The sequence below is a fragment of the Bombus bifarius genome, unplaced genomic scaffold (assembly GCF_011952205.1).
Source record: "Bombus bifarius isolate JDL3187 unplaced genomic scaffold, Bbif_JDL3187 scf7180000008206, whole genome shotgun sequence".
NCBI classification, from domain to species: domain Eukaryota; kingdom Metazoa; phylum Arthropoda; class Insecta; order Hymenoptera; family Apidae; genus Bombus; species Bombus bifarius.
In genome coordinates, this window is record NW_022884510.1 from 1,283,474 (window position 1) to 1,304,297 (window position 20,824).

The 20,824-nt window shown below is 41.8% G+C and overlaps 1 protein-coding gene across 1 annotated transcript in view; it reads right to left on the reverse strand.

The window, feature by feature from the left end:
• Positions 1 to 20,618, reverse strand: part of LOC117210569 (G1/S-specific cyclin-D2) — a 52,496-nt gene extending 31,878 nt beyond the window's left edge. Inside the window, exons 1-2 of the mRNA XM_033453711.1 lie at positions 18,693 to 20,618; positions 9,797 to 10,012 (exon numbers count right to left, since the gene is read on the reverse strand). Coding sequence (XP_033309602.1) covers positions 9,797 to 10,012; positions 18,693 to 18,890 — 414 coding nt within the window. The 5' untranslated portion in view covers positions 18,891 to 20,618. The remainder of the gene's footprint in view (positions 1 to 9,796; positions 10,013 to 18,692) is intronic.
• Positions 20,619 to 20,824: the final 206 nt, after the last annotated feature.

Genomic DNA, 20,824 nt, shown 5'->3' on the forward strand with positions numbered 1-20,824 from the left:
TGCTTCTAATATGTTACGATGATAATAATAATAATAATATATTCCAAATAGTTATTCCTTTTGAAATTAAACAATTTCAGCCCGAAAGGGGGAAGATTCTGTATCTTTATAAATTTACTTAAACTATATATAACCCCCGTTTTCTATTTGCCCTACCAATTTCTATCGTCTAAACCCTTTCGCTTTGAAAACGATTTTCATAGCACGGAAGGATTGAAAATTGATCCGCCGAATGAAGACATTTTACCGATATTTCTATTTTCCTTTTACTGCTCGAATATGCAGGAAGAGAAAAATAAAACAGGTGAAAAGCAGCACCTTTTCATGCCGCAGTACGCATCTTGTTTCTTTGCAATTCGCGTGCTGGCTCCTAATTGCAGCGACAGATGGTCGACCGTTGGCTCGAAACGACGCGACGCATCGACCATCGTAATAAAACGCGACCGGGTTATCCAGATTAGTTTGGTCCCGAGAAAAGACGAAATGGATCGTGTCCCTTCCTCTTGAAAAAAGCCTCTTCTTCTCCTCCAGCGGTCGTTCGAATCGACGAATAAATTAAGAAACGCGCATAAATTATATTCGAGAGAGGCGAATAGGAGTTTTCGAGGAGACAGATGTCTGACGACGAACGTGTTCATCTACTGTGAATTTTACACTCGTGCTGACCGTACACTTCTCGCCATTTGCATACGGATCTTCCCAGACGAGTTTGGAATGCACGCGTTGGTATGAATCATTTTCGAGTTTCGAACATGTCCGATTCTTTTGAAAATATTTAGTTATAACGTTTAGCGATTGAATAAAATCGCACGATCTACTTACTTCTTTTTCTTTTTTTTTTTTCTTTCTTTTTCCGAGAAGTTGTTTCTATATATAGCAAATATGGTGAAACTAACTTTGATTTTATTTGAGAAAAGGCGTACGAAGGAATCTAACAGATACGATAGATACGTGGTTACTCGATATATCAGGTAGGCTCGGAAAATATTGCGCAAGTTTCGACGTGTTTTCAATTTTTCGAAAGGTTTATCGAACGTAAGATCGCTCCTTAAATCTTTGGAACTTTAAAGTAGAATGTAGATAAAGAGCGTTCTATTTATCTATATTTAAATATCACGGTTGCCAATAAACGTTAACCACGCAGAAATTTTTAACTTTGTAAAGTTATTGTCGGAGGTAAAATTACTGTTTACGATATATAACGTTTCTCGAGAACGTCTCGTTCCGCATCTTGCATCGATGCATCCGATGGCCTTGCGATCTTTGTTAAAAATTATTGCGCTTCTAATCGCGCGATTTCCTTATATTTTGTCTTACATTATTCACGCATGACTTCTATCTCGCGTTTCGATCACAGAGAAAAGATCTTTCGAGAAAAGACGTATCTATGAATCCAATATGAGAAAAATACTTGGAATCTTAAAAGAAGAGAAACACGAATAATAATATATTGAACAAGACGATACGAACGCCTGGTTTTCCGAACGTTTCTCAAATTTTACGGTGATTTTTTAAATTTGCCAAATTACTTTGCTGACAAAGTCTCCGAATACGAGTGCCTCGCACAATCTACAAATCTAAAAATACCACGACGCTGTTACGCGCGAATGTTCACAAATATACTAAAACAATATTTTATAGAAAATAAACTGCGAATATAAATTTCTTAATCTTATGGAATATTTCATTGCGAAATAAATTTAAAAAATAAATAATTGTCCGCTGAAAACAGTAAAGTCAAATGTCAGCAAAGTACCTTCTCACCTACGTACGAGCTAAAAAATCCAAACTCACGGAACGGCGATTTCATGGGGCCTCGAATTTGGAACCGTATTACCGTCCAAAGACGTTGTAGACGTATTTTCTCCAGATTTAAGTAGCATCCCGGTTTTAAAACATCGCGGCTGCGTAACCAGGAGATTCCGTGCGCGATGCGCGTATGGAAGCACGCGTACTCGACAAGCGCACGCAACACGTGCGATGAAAAGCACGCACCAGGACACGTGTCGTTTCTAATCGAACGCAGGCAGGTGAACGTTCGCAACTTCCTAACCTTTGTTAAGAAGTGCGCGTGTGTAGGTGCTCGTAAATTATCCGATCGTTGGCTAAAAACGAGTTGGAGATAAATCCAGGAATACCGCGTAAAGATATGATTCAGAATGGTGGTTTGCAAAATTTTGCCAAGACTAATATTAACAGCTAACTGATGCGAAATTTAAAAAAGGAAAAAAAAAAGCCCTCTTCGGAATGGGAAGGAGATACGAGTGAACCGGTTATTTCCAAAACGGGCAAAATTCGCGTAGATTAAACGTTGAAATTAAACAGAATGATTAAGTGTAACCGAACTATCGCGTGCCTAACCGGTACTTTCAAGGCTCTGTTATCGCGTAGAATGATCAAGGAAAGGCGAACGTCTGACTGGTGAACATCCGCAAACGGCAGCGGACTATGTCGAATCCATAGGCGTTCGTGTAACCACGATCGGGGAATTATACGGTACATGGACTAACGATCGACTAGGAATTTGAAAAGAAATTAATCGATAATTAATAGTCGAAATAATTGCGGGGAAAAATTGGTTGGCTCGTTAGTCCTGTTTATTAAATACGGGAAATGCGACAAGATCTGCATGCATAATGACCAACGGGCAGGTGATGGTGGTTACATAGAGAAAGGATTGGCGCTATAGCTTTAACGAACTGCCGGTTATTTTCTCCAGCGATATTTTTCGTTATTTTAGTCGGGAATCTTCCATTTCTCTATATTTACGTTATACGTATACATTGTACGTTAGCAAAACGTGTAAAAAAATGTCGTGCGACGATCGAATAGCGTAGGAAAGAAGAAAAGAGGGAAAATGTACCTATCGAAATGTTTGCAACGAGTAGAAAATTTCTAGAAATATCACGTGACTCGTTAATTCCAAGACCGGGCTTATCGATCGACTGTTCGCGCTAGTTTCGATTAATCGAACAAAGAAGAAACAGAGGCTCGTAAATTAAGTCGAACAAAGTCGACTCTAAGGTTTCAAGAAATTGAGTCTCGAAAGGACTTGCAGGACTTCGATGGACAGAGGGACCCATGGGAGAAAGAAATTTAAAGGGTCTTCCTGATACGATAAAAGTGGAAAAGGAAGGATCGAAGCTTCGCGGCTTCTTTCTCTCCTAGTTCAAACGCGTTTCCAAGCGTATCGACGGTCGTCGTTCTTCGTTACTATAATACAATTTACTTATTTCGAACGTCAAGTATGTACGATAAATGGAAGTATAAAAAGTTCGATATTGTACGAAACCATCGAGTATCGACGCTTGACGAAGACCTCGAGAATACGAAGAACATCTTCGTAATTATATACATATATATATATAGTTGGCAAATTTATTCCGTTTAAAAATAGACAAAATCGAGGCCGATTTATGGTGATCGGAGAATGAGAAACATACAAAATGTCGTATCGCTTGATTATATTACGTAATCAACGGACGTGCCTTTCTATCGTTGCAAATCTTTCAACCTTCGCCGTAGAGGCATCGGCCGAGTACAAAAGGTTAACGACTGAACAAACTTCTATCCAGCTCCCATTCCCTCGCCTCCTATAAAACACGCATTAGCATAAATATCCGCGATAGAACCACCGTCGCAAAGCGGAACAACTTCCCTGAGCGTTGGATCGAGTTGCGATCGAATCACCTCGACTCGCACCTGATACACGAACCGATCAACAGGTGACGCTTTCCACTACAATTACCCGGCACCTGGCCCACATCCGCGCGAATATCGAGTTCCCTGTTCACGTGTAAACGCGCCGAGTCGCTTTCACAGCCTCCGTAAAGAGGAGGAAACCGAATCGTCCGCGTACGCCCGGTAAATCCATCCGAGGAAGATATCCAGCGGGATTTCCTGACTCGCGATCGAAGGAAAGGGGTACTGCTGGTTGCTCTCTGTGTCGTCGTCGTATTGAGAGATGCAGCTGCCTTTGGGCGTCGAGCACGGGCCCGGTGCAACCCTGCAAGAGCCAGGATACCAAAGCCAGCACCTGGCCATCACCTGCTCCCCTCCTTTTTCTGCGGCTTCTGCAGTGGTGCACGGGGCCAGCCGGCCGGAATTCGTCTCTATGGGTATTTTTGCGTCATCGAAATGTCCCGGTATCCTGTGTACCCCTTTCTCGAACCCTACGCCGTAAGCTTTTGCGAGCAGGCTCACCTTCCCGCCGTCCACGAGGTTTCGCACCAACTCTGGGAAGGTGGAGATTTCCGGTGCTGTGCACTTTGACACCGGAACTTTGGTGGTTTCTCAGACGAGAGATGGTTTCAAGGTAGGACCTGATTGTTTCAAGCGATCCGAGATCCATGGGAAAACCAATTCGCCATTCTGTCCACCCATTTTTCTTTTCCTTTATCGGGCAATTCGATAGAAATCGTAGCAAATTACTCGTAATGAAAGCAATCGTCGACATCGTTGCGCATCTTTAACGAAAACGTCTGGAAATTTGGTTTTCGGGCGTATCTCAATGAGCCGCGTTCTAAGATCTTATATCGGTACTAGAACAAAAATTACGATTCATCGAACGTCAATCGTGACATTCTGTAGCAACTTGGATCGGCAGAGTGACGCGAATCTTAGAATATCTAAGATCATGACCCGAGTCGACAAAGTTAAAAAGCGAAACTTCCAGTCCGCCGTTCATCGCCTAGAAATTGACTACCTCGCAACGCGTTTGATCCGTTGATCGTTCATATTGCTTAATCACGCGTAAACTAAAAACAGCTTTCCTCTTCCTTCGTACCTGATAATTACACGAACTATATTTTATACACAGTCAGTTAATTCCTTGCACTCTGACTCGTTAACCGAGTGCAAAGAGTTTAAACGCGAAGATAATTTCGGTACAAGCTTCGTTCGTACGGAGTATCTCTATACGTGAACGATAACGTTAAAATTGACTAATAACCCGATAAACTTGATTAATTTTGTAATACCTATGTACGAATAAATAAATAAATAACCAAACGGCTAGCCGTAAGCCAGCCAAATACGATTAAAATTCACGGGGAAAAAAGGAACAACGTGGACAAACAGCAGCCGCAACGTAGCGTGAAAATTTAGCTCGGCTAATTTCCATATCGTCACCGGTGGCAATTGGCGACACAACCCCCGTGTGTCGAAACTCTGCCCCGTTTCCGGGCTTGGCACTGTATTTCGTAATTTCAGCCGGTGTCCGCCGGTCCGATCGATAGACTTTTTCGTGCCTGTTGCACGCGTGCCAGTGCATGTGCATTCCGACATGTTGCAGGTGCACCACGCCCTCGGCTAACACCTTTCTGTTTGTTTTCCAATGATTAGTCAGCGGTCTATCTCTCTCCCCTTTCTTTTCTTTCCCGCCGCCCGTTTTTAATCGTTCCTGTTTCTTTTTTCTCTCCTATTTCTGTTTTATTACACAACTCGACGAGCACGAGGCACAACATACAATCAACTGCATCGAGTTTATTGCCCTCAGGGGCGACGAAATCGTCCTGAAAACGGCAATTACCCTTTCAACGTTTCCACTGTTTCACGGCGGCGATTATCTATCCCTGCGTGCTTTCCGCTTTTTGCCTGTGCGTTTTTTTTTTTTTTTTATATTTGGCAGATTTCTTTCGTTCGCGTGATCGTCGCGCTTGATACGCAAATCGGGCTATGCCTGTTCTTGTTTGAAATTTTATCAAATTTAACTATTTCGTCGCTATCGAAGTAACGAAACTATCTCGAACGTATACCAGTCCTTGGTCGGACGCTACAGCAAATTACGGCGAAACGTAGAAAATTTGTTGCCAACAACGCGGTTATAATCGCTACTCTTTGAACCCAAAGAATCCTAATTGATTTATTAATAGTTTGCTTATGTCAATATCGATCGCCGTTGAAACGAGATGTTCGCAGAGATCGTTTCATGGCTCGACAGATATTTATTGTGTGCAGTATGATAATGAGATATCGTGTACCAATTTTAGTGCAGTGCTGGATCTAGGTTACTAATCTTCTACTGGTGCAGCAATGTCGTTTATAGACGAGGAATGCAGCTACACTGCGTGCGATATTCGTCATTTAGATAATCGCAACTAATGCGAAAATGTGTATACGCATTTCGCAGTCGCGTTAATTAGTACGATTAGCAAGCCGCAGACTCTTCTACGAGCTGTGTCCACTGTTTTCTCGAAGCACGGCCTTTGTCACCCCGACTGCTTCTCGCACGGTGTCGTACGTTGCTCGAAAGCGAAATTACGGCGATATTTATACCGGTTTCAGGTGCTCGAGCAGGTCGCAACTTCAATTAAAAGCTGATAAAACGAAAAGTCAATAGAAGAAACGAAATTACGGAGAGAAAACAAAGAAATCCTTCGAGATCTGTCTAAGAGCAACCACGAAGCATCGAGCGACTCGAGAGTGGCTGGAAATTAAATAATACGCTGGCCGTATCAGACGTTATCTATTTAGGCTTGTTCAGGCTATCGCTTGTTTGCTCGAGAAGCCCAGTTACGCTTTCGTATTCTCGAAAAGCAGGAATTCGTAGAGCGACTGCGGCCATCGTTTCGTTTCCTATTTGCCTCGTGTGATATTTAAAATCCTCTACGGATCGTTCCGATTTCTCAGTGACGCAGCAGCCACGGAATTCTTGCTTCCTCGTCGCCGCGTTTGCAAAACGCTCACTTTTCCCGACGATGACCCGACCACGCGCAATTGGACACCGCACGATGCCGCCGTTTAGATTTCGAGACGTTTCCAAATGATTTAAACGCGATCGTGTTCTTTTCCATGTTTTCATTCGTCTCGGCGAGAGACGTTGCGAAGAGAAAGATCTGATTTCCTCTCGTAACCTGTATTCGATGAATTTGACGTATGCTCGAGTAGAAATATTTGGTAAATCCATAGAGCGGGCGATCCGATCGATGAAATCGTTGAAAATACCTTTTCCATGTTTTTATAGGATTCGGCAATAACGACAGGAAGAATATTTAAACAACACAGAAGAGAAACCTGTAGAAACAAACGAAATTATGTTTCCCGTGACAACAACGAAAATAGATTTTCCAGACTTACTCATCGACCACTTTCGAGTAATAATAGACGCCAATAAAACGTATGAATATAATGTGACCGGCAAGAAGAACAGACGCGTCAACGTTGCCTCCAATTCGAATAAATTTCTAATAAACCTCCAACAAATCAGATGGCTCACCTACGAGATTTTGCAAGATTTGTCATCTCTCAGGAAGTCGTGACATTTTAACGGAAGGTGGCGCCGATTCCAATGACTATTTTCATCCCAAACCCTAGCAATTTTCATATTTCATACGATGATTCATGGAATCGATCGAACTATGCATCGATAAATTGTCCGTTCTCTCTCTCTTCCCCTCTCTCTATATTTAGAAACCTATTCAATTAACTACGTAATTTTCATGAGTCGATTATGGATTTTTACGTATCTGTGTGAAATACGAAGTTAGAAATACGAATGTGCCAACATTCGAGGTGTAATAATATTTAACGAGCGAATAGAATCTATCCATCTATCTGTAGATTACCAGGTAACGATAAAATATAAATAGACTGTTACGTTGAATTTTTTAAAGCGGAAAGCTCTTTTTAAGGCAGCGACGTTCCTAGGAAATTTAAATGTCTCGCGACATTGAGAATTTGTTAGGAACGTAGAGATTGTCGGCAAGTTTAATCGATCAAATAACAGAACCAGCGAAATCCTCTCGATAGCATCGATCTTTATCTGATAAAGAACTACACGTTCCCAATTCGGATTTTTAATAAATTGGCAATGCCATCCGAGGCCAGATTAGATAGTAAATAAAGAACCGTCTGGTGATTTTGTTTGCTAAAGTTTTATACCTCACGACGATTTTTTCCTTTTTATTTGTTGCTACTAGTTTGTCTTACATTTTTAGTATGGCTCTTTTCCAAAATGTCTTTTTTTTTATTTATATCGCGAAACACGTAGAAACACGGTGAAACTGCTCTATATACCTGTTCTTCGGACATTTTGACGTCAAAATTTAAATTCGAAAGTTTCAAATATCCGAGCTTCGAAGCTACTCGTACACTTTGTTAAGTAATCGTGGAATCCTATCCGCGCAAGGATTAAATCCACAAGAACGTAATTGCACAGATCGAAAATCGCGATAGAAAGGAACCATGACACGGACAGACGATGACAAGGTTGAATAAGCAAGAAAATTGCCTGCGTCTGCTGTGATTCTTACATTCCATGAATGTGGAACGAGTTAGAAGACTTCGTAACGTTGCACGCGTAACGTCGGATCGCACGATAATCGGCGAGGCTATCGATAGGACGAGTTATCGGCGGCTTGAGTTTCGGCCATTTATTTAACGGTCCTTGTCGGGGAACAATCGAGAAACAAAAGCGTCTGATATCGATAACGTGCTCTATTTCCCCAACTGTTTTCGCCAAATGCTGCGACAAACCTACCGTAAAATTTCTCCTATGAAAGTTTCATGGCTTTGGCATACGAGCAGGCGAATCGATAGTGGTCTACGATACATTTTAACGAGAAAAGGAGATTCATCGCGCACCATTGTGTACGTTTCATCCAGCTGGTGACACTTTTCTATATTTTTCCTTTCCTTTGTCGTTGTTGATTTTTTTTTTTTTTAAGAAACATATTCAATCACAGGCGGACGACAATCGTAGATAACGAAATGTTTATTAAAATGCCTTATCAAAGCGCCAAAATTATCTTTGACGAAAGATTATGCGAAAATATCGCATAAGACACGATAGTATCGTGCAATCGTTGTTCAACTTTATATCGCCAATGTAACCTGTTATTTTAATAAAAATCTAATCTCTCGAATATCTGTAAACAAATAGCTACTCGAGTCGATTTTTCTTTAAACGACTCTTAAACGATTAAAATAAACTTTCACAAAGTGCTATCGTATGGAAACTTTTGCCAAGGTAAAAAGAAATTTCGGATACCGCGCAAAATTGAAAAAGCTTCGAAACTTTTTTTTTTTTTTTATTCGACAAAGAACGCGGAACCACTTTTCTCGGATAGAAATGGTAGACAGATGTCAGTCAGACTACTTTGCACCGAAAACCTGACAATACTCTACCTAAAACTTATCGAGAAGGTGCAATCAACGATAAGCTCTGGTGTGTTTCATTAACGCACAGCGTTTTATCGGTAGCAGCTGACAGCGTTTACTAACAGGATTTTCCCTCTTTTCCTATAGCCAATAGTTGTGAAAGAACGTATAACTCGATATTTGGGTATCTGAACAAGGTATATCGACCAAAATGACTAAACTTTCGTAAACAGTCATTATGTACTTATTTATTTAGACGCAATAATCTCTTACCGTTTGTATTATTATATTTGCCATTTGATTAAGACGTTCTTTTCCTTTAGTCTCAATCTCGCAACTATAATATAATCGATGGTCGAAGCGCTAGAGCTCTTAGCATCGAGGTAGAAATTTATAGAAACTGAGCGATAAACCGCGCGGTAAATTGTCGGTATTCTTCGCTTTTCGTTCCAATCGCCAATCCAATAATTAATAAAATCGTCGTTCCGATCCAATAATTAAAAATTAACAATACAAAAGCCTCCCTTCGACCGCCGAAGTTCGAAACGTTACCCAATCGAGATCCGAAGAAGCGAATTCTCTGTAAGAATCGACGTGTGCGCGAATGTTCGACCACCGTAAGAGAAGAGAGAATTTACCGATATAAGCAATAAGCGGGAACAAAAGCGAAAGGCAGTGCGATTCTATGAACACTTACCCATAGGTCATCCAGGGTGACGGAGTTGTCTGTGTAGAAAACAAGCGCCTCGGCGGTCAGCGGCGATGGTTCTCGCAATTTCGAGGCGAGAAGCAAACAGGCAGTTCCTAGTAGCTGCAGCTGCGACTTCCTGATAGGGCAGATCGAGAGGAACCTGTCGACGTAGTTCATGGACAGGGGAAAGACCTCGTCCTGGCACTTCTGCTCCTCGCATACCTGTCACCGATCATCAACCAACAGATTAGAATCGTGTCCTCTCGTTTGGCTCGCGGCTAGATCCAACACGACAGGGTCCCTTGTTTCGTTGCGACGAAACACGAAAACGATTGCTCTCGACAATTTGTCCCGTCGCGCTGTTTCAAAGGAAAGCGATGGCAAGCGATGCTTGGACGAAGTTAGGGGACTATCGATACCTGGATAATGCAGGTTAGGTGGAACGCGAGTACAGTTACGTATTTTCGCTTGATACAGTCACATGTCGCTAAAACCGGGTAAATTACAGAACGTAAAATGCGTCGAGATTCTTCGACATCGGCGAAACAAATTTTTCTGTAAAATTTCAAAAGTTATTCCGTAAGAAAAATCATCATCGGAGATTATATCGTGAATATTGTCTATCAGAAAGGGATTTAACATATCTACTAAATTTATAAGAAAAAATCTCGAGCTCGTTCCCAGAGAAGCAAAAAAAGAGAAAAAGAAAGAAAAAAAGAAAGAAGGTTGGTGGTGTGTTTAGTTTGGTGGAAATTAACGGCAAATTAATAAAATAACAGTAAAGCCGAAAAAAGAAGAAAAAGAAGAAGGGAATACGTCAGACCGGATTTCCTCTCCTCGTATTTTAACATCGTGGCTTTGGCTAATCGATCACCCTGGGGCACAGGTCGGGGACCTCGGTTTTTGTTTTCAAAGCATTCTCGAAGAGAGAGAGAAGATACAATCGATACAGTCGATGCTGAAGAAGAGTATAACGAGCTTTCGGCGTCGTACGAAATTCCAGTACGACGGGTTGAAATAATTCTTCGCTAAACGAACACACTGCGTCTAAAGTCCAATAGAAATAAACGAAACATCGATTTCGGTCAGTTTCGCGGCGTTCGTTAAGCGGATAAGATTAACCTTGTACGAATAAATAAAAACGATCGTTAGTTCAACGAGAAAATTACGTATTATATCGTGCATTTCATTTTTAGCTATTAAGTAACGAGGGCTAATCGAAAATATGACTTACGCAAGATTTCCTAATTAAATATGTATTGAAGATATACCTCGTCGATTCTTTTTTTCTCAGAGATACTGCTAACTCTCAAAATGAATTATTGCAAGCAATTATTGCGAAGTTAAAGAGATACGCGCAACGATACAAATTGATAAAAGATATGCAATACATTTCATTTAAAAGCCATAGTTTGTATCAAAAGATTGTTTCGACGCTTCTGCAAATATACGCTAGCTCTTCAGGAGAATTTCTCAACGTGCAATTATTGCAAATTCGAGGATCGAAATACAAAGCGATACGAGATACGATACACGGATTTTGTCAAAGGTGTCATTTGCGTTAAAGATTATCGTTTTAACGCCTCCGTCGATACTGTTAACTCCCAAAATGAATTATTGCAAGCAATTATTGCAAAGTTAAAGAGATACGCGCAACGATACAAATTGATAAAAGATATGCAATACATTTTATTTAAAAGCCATTGTTTGTATCAAAAGATTGTTTCGACGCTTCTGCAGAAACACGTTACCTCTTCAGGAGAATTTCTCAACGTGCAATTATTGCAAATTCGAGGATCGAGATACAAAGCGATACGAGATACGATACACGGATTTTGTCAAAGGTGTAATTTGCGTTAAAAGATTATCGTTTCGACGCTTCCGTCGATACCGTTAACTCTTCAAACAACAATTACTGCAAAATCGAAAAATCAAACGTAAAACACGAGATACAGGTAGCAAGATACGAACTACGAGTCGAAGAAACAAAATTTCGAATTCTGCATACCGAAATATATCGATCGAGAAGAACGTGTTGATTCTTAGTGCAGATCGCCGACGACGCTCGAGACGAAACGATTCATTTTCTTACAGAATCACCGTGTTTTAACGCGTCGTTACCTTTATATCGGTAAATTTTACCTCTCGCGCAGAGTTTCGTCCTCTTTTGTCAAATTAAGTTAACGAGTTAACGATATCGCTTACAAAAATTACTTGTACCGTGTCCCCGCGCACTACCGGAACGGAGGTTGACCGAAATTTTCCAGCACCGAAGTCCCACCGGTTGCTTTCCTACCGGTTTAAGCGCAGCCGTACGAATCGTCGTTGCGTCACGACTTATTGAGCGTGACCGACGATTCCACCCTTTTCGAACACCCCTTCTTCTAATTGCGCTTCGTCGTGCGTATACCACGACCAATTAGTACTACCGGTTTAACGAAATAATTGTCTGTGTCCCATCATCGATTAAACGCGTTACGAGGCTGCAAAAAAAAAAAGGCAAAAATTTCGCGGTGTAAGTTTTAATGACTGTAGGTTCAATTAGCGGCATGAAAGGATGCCTTTTTGCTTCAGATCCGTGAAAGATTACGTTTGGGCCAGTCGAGGTTAGAACTTCGGAGAACGTGGGAGCATTACGAAGCGTATTGATAAGACAGAGTTTAGATCGTTTTAATCGAAATCCATTATACGTACGCGGAATAAGTAATGTGAGAATCGTATGGGAATATTTAGAGCGAGTGGAAGGTTACGAATTAAAATTTATTCGAACAGAATACTCCACTCTGGATGTACTGGCAGATAAGAAAATTAATATTTAATTATTATTTAGAGAAGACGATGTTTAGTGGAAGATAGATCGATCAATTTCGAAACTGACTTTTTCCCTTGGAAAGATCTACCGATAAAATGAAACAAAATGAAAACTTGTAGAGTCTGATCAAATTAGAATAATTCGATTCGACGAGATGCTATTACAATCTGTGACGCTTTTGCGGTTACTTTCTTTGAATTACGTATCACTCGGCCGATATTACTAGTAATTTACATCTCAGACTGGAAGATTCTTTTTGGACGGCGATTTCTTTTCAACGGGGATGAACCGCGCTGTTCTCCACCTCGATTTAACGAGATAAAGTTTCTTCGCATTACATAGACGTCGAAAGAGCGTCTAAAATCGTATTCAATAAGCAACTAAAAATTGTATTTCTTTTCTCATCAAAAACATCATTGTTATCTCTGCAAGTTAATTTTTATCTACCGAGCCCTTTTTCTCGCTCGCTGCCTAATTACTTTTGAAGCATTATTCCTGTAAATCTCATCGTGGATAGTCGAAGCGATATTTCTTTCGAAGACTTGGGATTTTTCGAGTTTCGAAGGTGGTCGTTTCTACGAATCGACCTAGCTTACCAATATCCTTTCTGGGGTGGCGATTTATGGCGGCGTTTTTGTACGTTCGAGGCACAAAGTGTGTCGCGCAGATGCGTTTTCAGTTCGCTATGCACACCGTTGGTCAAATTTTAATCTACAGTGTAAAGTAAAGAAACTCGTACGAATTTATTCGAAAAGAATCGCACAAAAATTACGACGCTTACGAATATAAAAAAGTCCTATTATTCAAGCTAAATGAAGTTACACGGCAGAGGGAGACAATGGAGCGAGCAAATTTCGTGCATTGAAAAGAAGAAGGCGGAACCATTCCGCTCGATCGGCCGTTGCAAAGGAGAAGAATTAAGAGAAAAGGCTTTGGATAATTACATCGTGCATCTGTTCAAATATTAAAGAAAGTTTGGCCGAATTGGGGCTCGATATCTCTCGTTCGAACGGGCAACACGTTTCGAGCTGGAATTAAGGAACGCGGAGAAGGCTAGCCGATAAAAACCGTGGGCCAACAAACTCGTCTGTATATCTGCCGGACGGTCATCCGTTAGCCCTCGCCACCGCAGATAATTAGTTTAACGAACCGTTTTGCGAAAATTCGCGTCCAAACGCAGAAAATTCCATACTACTTGCATTTCATAATCTTGCCTGTCATTCTCTCCTTGTGGAAACTGTCGCACCAATTATCAGACTTCCTTGAACGCCTTCCTTTCGCCTCGCTACGAAGAACATTCGATACCACGAAAATGAAATGTATAGAACGTAATAAAAAAAAACGTCACTGTTCGTAATTAGAAAATCGTTTCTTCGTACGATCGTGCTGCAAATCGCTGCACGATACGCGTGCACAACGTCGTACGGATTATCGTTATCTCTTATGGAACACGAGTTATCGATACCACACGCGAACTTTCCGGACAACGCTTTGTATTGCCCTATCAGGCTTTAGGCAACGGCTTCTAACAACTGTTCGCCGATCGTCAAACATTCCTATATACTATATACAAGTGGTGGCAGAAGATAGAGAGGTTTCTACGTTGGTTATCTGCTGCGATAAACTTTAATCCGTCCTTCGATACAGATCCGACAAAGAGAAGAAAGGAAAGGCGTTTGACGTTGTCGGGGTCAGCCAAGATTCTTTTAGAGTTCAATGGGACTGTTTGCGATCTATAGATGTTCCGACCTCTGAAAATATTCGAGCGTTTGTGATTTTAACAGATCTTATTCATTAGAATAGGTCATGGATCGTATTGAATAGCTATCGAACGTAAAGTTTGTCGCTGATACCGATAGTCGTGGAAAACGATAAAACGATAAGCGCGTTTAGCACATCTTTACACATTTAAATGAATTTCGATATTTTGTATTTAAAATTTTATAATTTCACGTTCATCGAAGAAACCTTGATCCAACGTTGTAATATTTTTGACTACCAAATAAACGTTTCGTTTTAACTAACGAATCGTCGACGCCAACAAGTATCTCTGTCGTGAATAATGTTAGGATTTAAAATTAAATCGGTTCCGTTATATCGTTCTATATTCTACGTTTTCCTTATCCCGCTTTCTGTCACAGCATGTAGGTTGAATTTAACGCGTTGCATTTACAAATTATTCGAACCGATACTGATAACATGGAACCAATTAGGTTACCATGGTAATTTATTCCCAACTACAACAATTAACGTTTCCATTCTAAAAGGATTTCGTTCAAGAAACACGATGGTCGAGGCAACCAAACTCTTATTAGCACATCAAAGCCGCGAAGATTAAGCGGAAGAGTATAAACAGAAACAAATTTGCATATTTAACGGGATTTCAAATTGAAACATCGGCGACCTTTAACCCTAAACCGATTGCACGAGATGTCGTTGCACGAGATTCTGCGATTCTTCCGAGGAAATCGAGATTTTTTCTTCGCGAGATTTCTTTCGCGAGTTTAGCGATCGACCGATTACCAGAGACTCGCCTCCGTGTGAAATACGCCTGAGATACGCGAGAACGAAGCGAAAGGACAACGTCGAATGAATTTGGACCGAATGAATCGTTCGCGAGTGCCTCTAATACCAAAGAATTCAAAGCGATGGACTTCGACACGCGTGTACGACACGATCCAGTCCGGTCACGTTCCCGACGTACCCGTATGATTCAAGGCCGACTTTACAAACCTCCTGATCGTTGTAATTAATCGTGCAAAAAAATCAATCGGCAGCTGAATAAACCGGACCTTGAACCGCGAATCGCAGGAAATCGGCCTGGTTAAGAGGCTTCGGATAGTTCGAGGAACATTCCAAGGACATTTAAACACGATTAATATCTTAACGCCAACGATCCACGACTATCGAATCACCTTGAGAATCGATAGATTTAAATTTCCCACCGATCCATGCCTTTGCTGGTTCGCGTCTTATTTATTATTCTTCCGACGTAACTTACTTTCTTCCAATTAAATCGTGCAGTCAGTTTGCTGCATTTGTGCGAGATTTAAAGACGGAAAGACGGAAAGATGGAAGTAAGAAAAGTAGATTAAGTAAACTTTGTTTTCAAATTGCGTTAGCGAATTTGCAATTGTTCGATGCTTGTACCAATACGATTAGCGTTAATCGTATTACTATGGATAAGTTTAACGTTCGCCAAATCTCACGAAACATTCGACGTTTACTAAGGTAAATTGTAATATTTTACGCGTACCAAATTGCCAAATATCTCGTAGCGGAAACTTGGGTGCGAGAGTATTTAACGAATCTGCAATTAGTAAGTATTTGACATTTATAGTTCTGATTATAAGCATAGTGTAAGTACCTCGAGTGCTTGGCGCTATTCGCGCCACTTGTAAATTGATAAAAAGTGAAATCGCAAGTTTTTATATTAGATTAGAACGCACTCGAGACGCTGTCGAAAGTTACCTTCAAATAGAATCGGACACTTTTGTGCAATGTACGACGATCGTATTCGAATGGAACAATCGATTTCTAACGTTACGGGATCTTCTAGCAATAATATCGGAACGAATTGAAAGTCAAAATCGGCGAACGTATGTACATTGCATCAGGAGTTAAGATTTATAGACTTATAGATTAGATAGATCCTTCTTATCGGTATTTATAAAATGAGTTATACAACCGAGATTTTAAATATCTCGGTGTAATTTCGTGACGAAACGTGACAACGGAGGGTTAATCGTGGCCTGGATACCGGTGATTATCAACGATTTCTAATTTAACTAGCGTTACGTCATTAGAAAGCCTAAGGATTTTGATCGTGCGAATTTCTGATTTTCAGTTGCTCGATTTCCTCGTCCAATCGAATCTAGTCAAATATTTTAGATAACTCTGATATTCGTTTAATTCCAGCGTTAAAAAATATGACAAATTCAACGTGGAAAAAATTCAGAATTGCGAAACTTTATTCCGTTAAATTTCGAAACTTTCGTTACTGAACACGCTTTGCAATATAACGTTCGATAATAACGTACGATATTTGCAAAATTTAACGAGTTCGGATTTATTTCTTTAAAACGATATCAATGTACCAATGAAAGGACGTCGTATGTTACAATGTTTCGCTTTTCAACGATCAAAAGAGACGGTCAACGTCTCTTACCAGCTAACTAAAAGAAAGCGATCGTAGTTGATCGTAGAACAAATTCAGTCGAATCTCGTATACATATGTATGCGTAGGAAATTCGAAGCCGAACCGACCAAATGATCAACCAGGATACCGAACAATGAAATGATTACCGTTACGTTAGTCATGAGCGGAAAAAAAAGAAGAAAAGAAAAAGATACTTTGTCGCCAGATAGAGCAAACGATATCGCCGAGAAACACAGATATTTCCGTTCGACTCGAAAAGCAGAAATTTAAATGTAACCGAGAGCTACGAAGACTACATTGTCAGCGAGCCAGAGACGCGTTCGAAGGAAAAATTAATCTTGGAATCTTACGATTCGATCCGGAAGCGGGAATTCGTTATAATAGCCGTCGAAGGAAGTCTACCGACGAATACGATTACGCGACAAACATCTAGGACGACGTTCACCTTCATTTTCGTTTTGGCTAATATCTCGCACCTTTCCATTACAATATCCAACAGTTGTATCCTATAATATTCCGTGACTCGATTCGACTATCTATGTTAACTATATTGTGTATTGATCGATATAATTAATCGATATAATTACATATTAATTCTTTAGATATTTCAATTTATACGAACTTTCGCAATACGAGCGCAAGGTTTACCCAGAGAATTATCATTCGTAAATTGCCATAAGATTCGACCAAGATTTATCTAGGGAATTGCATTAAGAATCCTCTGCTCGAGTATTTGAAATTTCCTCTACGAAAGTTTAACTCGATTCCACAGTTGGCTGAAAAAGGAAGGTTCTCGGCAAGATTCGAATCTCCGGATTTGCAAATGTCGTGTTTGTCCGCATCGATACGCATTTGGTAACGCACAGGTGACGTAACGCGGTGATCCCACTGACATGATTCGACCGCTCGTCAATGACGGTGTAAAAGATTGCGAGAACGCCCCGCCAGCCAAAAGCCGTTGCGTACCTACGCAACAAGCGTGTTTTTTAAATTTTAAAGGGACCCCGGACGCGCGTTCGACGTCATCGGACGTCTCTCTCTCTCTCTCTTTCTCTCTCTCGCGCGCTCACCGCTGCCGAAAATAAGTCACGAACGTTATACGTTCCGCGAGCTTTCCATGCGCTACCCAAACGCACCGATATAACGGAATTTTCTGTTCGATCTGTTCGACGCTAACGAGGTTCCCTCGGCTGTGACACTCTGGATTCAAAGAATTCCTCGTCACGCGATCTCTTTCGAATGAAAAACCTCGACCACTCTACGCCTCTACGCGTTACGGCCTGTTAATGTTCTCGATGACAAACGAAATCCTACTGGTATATCGACTGCTCGACGTCGTGACATTTAAGTATTCGCAGATGGAACTTTAAAACGAGATTGATCGTAGCTTATTAATGCGTTCTACGTATAACATAAGCGATAATGCTATCGGTACATATTATATCGATACATTGTTAATAAATAGTTGCGTGGAAATGGTTGGTGCGAGAGAGATTATTGCCAACTTTTACGTAACGCGAGTGTTTACTGGTAGGCCGTATAAAATGACAACGATAACCCATATATAATAACGTGTAATTCTTTTTCGTTTTCACTGCACAGCGATTTAATAACTTAACAAGTCATCGAAACTTACCACATTCTACGTGACAGCGTAAAACGAATCTCGTTAAAACGAATGGAAATTATCGCGATATAAGACGCGTATATAATCCGTGACCCTTTCGACTATCGAAAAAGTCGCGAGACTCCGACTTTTCCACCAACGATTTCCCGCAAAGTACCATCGATCGTGCTATTAATTTCATCGAGACGCGTAAAAAACAACGTAACGTATCTAGCCGCGATGGTAGGAGCGGCGATAAGGTTCGGTTAATGGTTAAATTTTGGAAAATTCAAGGGCGACACGTGGACCGGAAACAGTTGCTCACCTCCAACATCCACTCCGCGACGATCTTGCGCATGAGCGGCGAGATGTCCCTCTGCACGCACTCGAAGTAAGAACTGCTGGGTGCGTATCTTTCCTCGGTTTTCAGAAGATTCTGCAACACACGGTCGTCGCCAAGTACGGCAGGATCGGCGTAAGCTCTGCGCTCGACCGCCGTGTTCTCGCAGCAAAGCAGATCCATGATCCCGTGGCGTTTCTAACCTCTCGAAACACGCACACACACGACAAAGAGAAACGGTGGCGGCGGCGGCACAACCTCTCCTCCTCCTCCTCCTCCTCCTCCACCACCTCCTTCTCTTCTTTTTCTCGGCTGTGTATGCGATGACTGCTGCCGCTGCTGCTGCTGCTGCTGCTGCTCGCGATCGAAGATATTATTGCACGGTGTGTGTGTGTGTGTGTGTTTGTGTGTGTGTGTGTATGTGTGTACGTGTCAAGATTCCGGTGGTCGTTGACGACGCGAAACGAATCCTCGCTGTATAAGATCAGACGTATTTTTCCCCTCTCGTTCGTATTTTCCGTCTCTTCTCAGCGCCGTCGCCGACGCCGTCGCCGTCGTCGTCGTCGTCGCGGTGTCACTTTATTCACGTGCCACGTTGCCAAACCGTTTTTCACCGGCGCGACCAGACAGAGCATGCACAAATCGATCGTAAAGATACGGCCACGGCTAGAGAAGTTGGCACGAATTCGCACGGCAAGACGCTTACCTCGCCCAGGACACTGCTCAACACTTCACAAAATAAAACTAACAGAGGAATACACGCGTGTCGAACGTGTGCGTACGCGTGTATATATACACGTAACAGGACCTTGGTTTCGGGCGATGACTTCGAATATCACTCACCTAAAGGCCGTTTACGCGAAAACAATATATACAACGGCGAGAATCTGTCGGAGTTCGACAAAGTTGTGGGAAAAAAAGCTGGTCTACCGATTTTGTTATCCCTTGCGTTCCATGCACAACACACTTTACTTTCGTCTCTCCTATTCTCGCTGTCCAAAGTAGCTACCGGTCTCTCGATCTTGTATAGTACCTTTTTCTTTTTTTTCTTCTTTTCTTCTGTGTTTGACTCTTCCTGTTTTTCTTCGCGTATCCTCGGTTTCGTCGAAACGGTCTCTCTCGATCGAGGATAAAGAGCAAGAAAGAACCGAAAACGCGTTACAATAGCGCGTCAACACACACTGGTAGCGAACGAATAAAAATGATCGGCCGAAGGTTCGTACGACGTAGGAATTGTAATAAATAAGCGTAATTTGGTTTGGCGTAGCTCGTAATCCGTCAATTGCGTCCGCGTCGTAGACAGTTCGCGGCGAAACCGTTTCGCTTTTAAAAACGATTGTCGCTTACACGGTCGATTTAAATGTCCTCCGATGCTTTAGTCTTATTCACTTTCTCACGATCCGACACTGGCGACTTACCAGGTCAGAATGCCGCCGGTCTTCCTGCCGTGGTTCGCTCTTCTCCAGTTCGTTCTTCCCGAAGGGGTGGTAGGTGCGTCCCCACCATCTCGGCGCCAACGGTCACGTGATCACGGATCGATCCCTACCACCAAGGCGCCAGCGTGTCACGTGAAACGTAACTGTCCCCCCACCATCGGTTGGCATGACTGGGGCGCCAGTGCCGGATTCGCATCGTGTAACAGGAACCCAGCGCGACTGCCACCTACAGGGTCGCCACCTTCGGCGTCTCGTGTTATTTCAGGGACGTCCACGATATCCACGGAACCAAGGTGTAGCGTTCTAACCTGCCGTCTTTCGACCCTCCGTCACCTGGCAAGCTTTTTTCAACGTGTACGATTTGTCTAGTCTAGTCCCTTCGATGCCGTGCGAGATTCAGCATTTCCGCTAGAACCTGCGAACAGGTGGAAATATCTCGTCATGGGATTTAAACCCTTCAATTGCTCGCAACCAAAAAACCTTGCCCTTTCCAGCGAAATGCCGCTTTTTATTCATCTTTTTCCTTCGCCGCAGAGCGAAATCGACGAGTACACAGTACAGTACGACGAGTACAGTTTGCAAGTTTCTCGTTTTAGAATTTATAGTCGCACGAAAGGTTAACTCTGTTTTGTTAAAAGAATAAGTTTAATTTTGTGGCGATAAACGTTCAAAATTATTAGC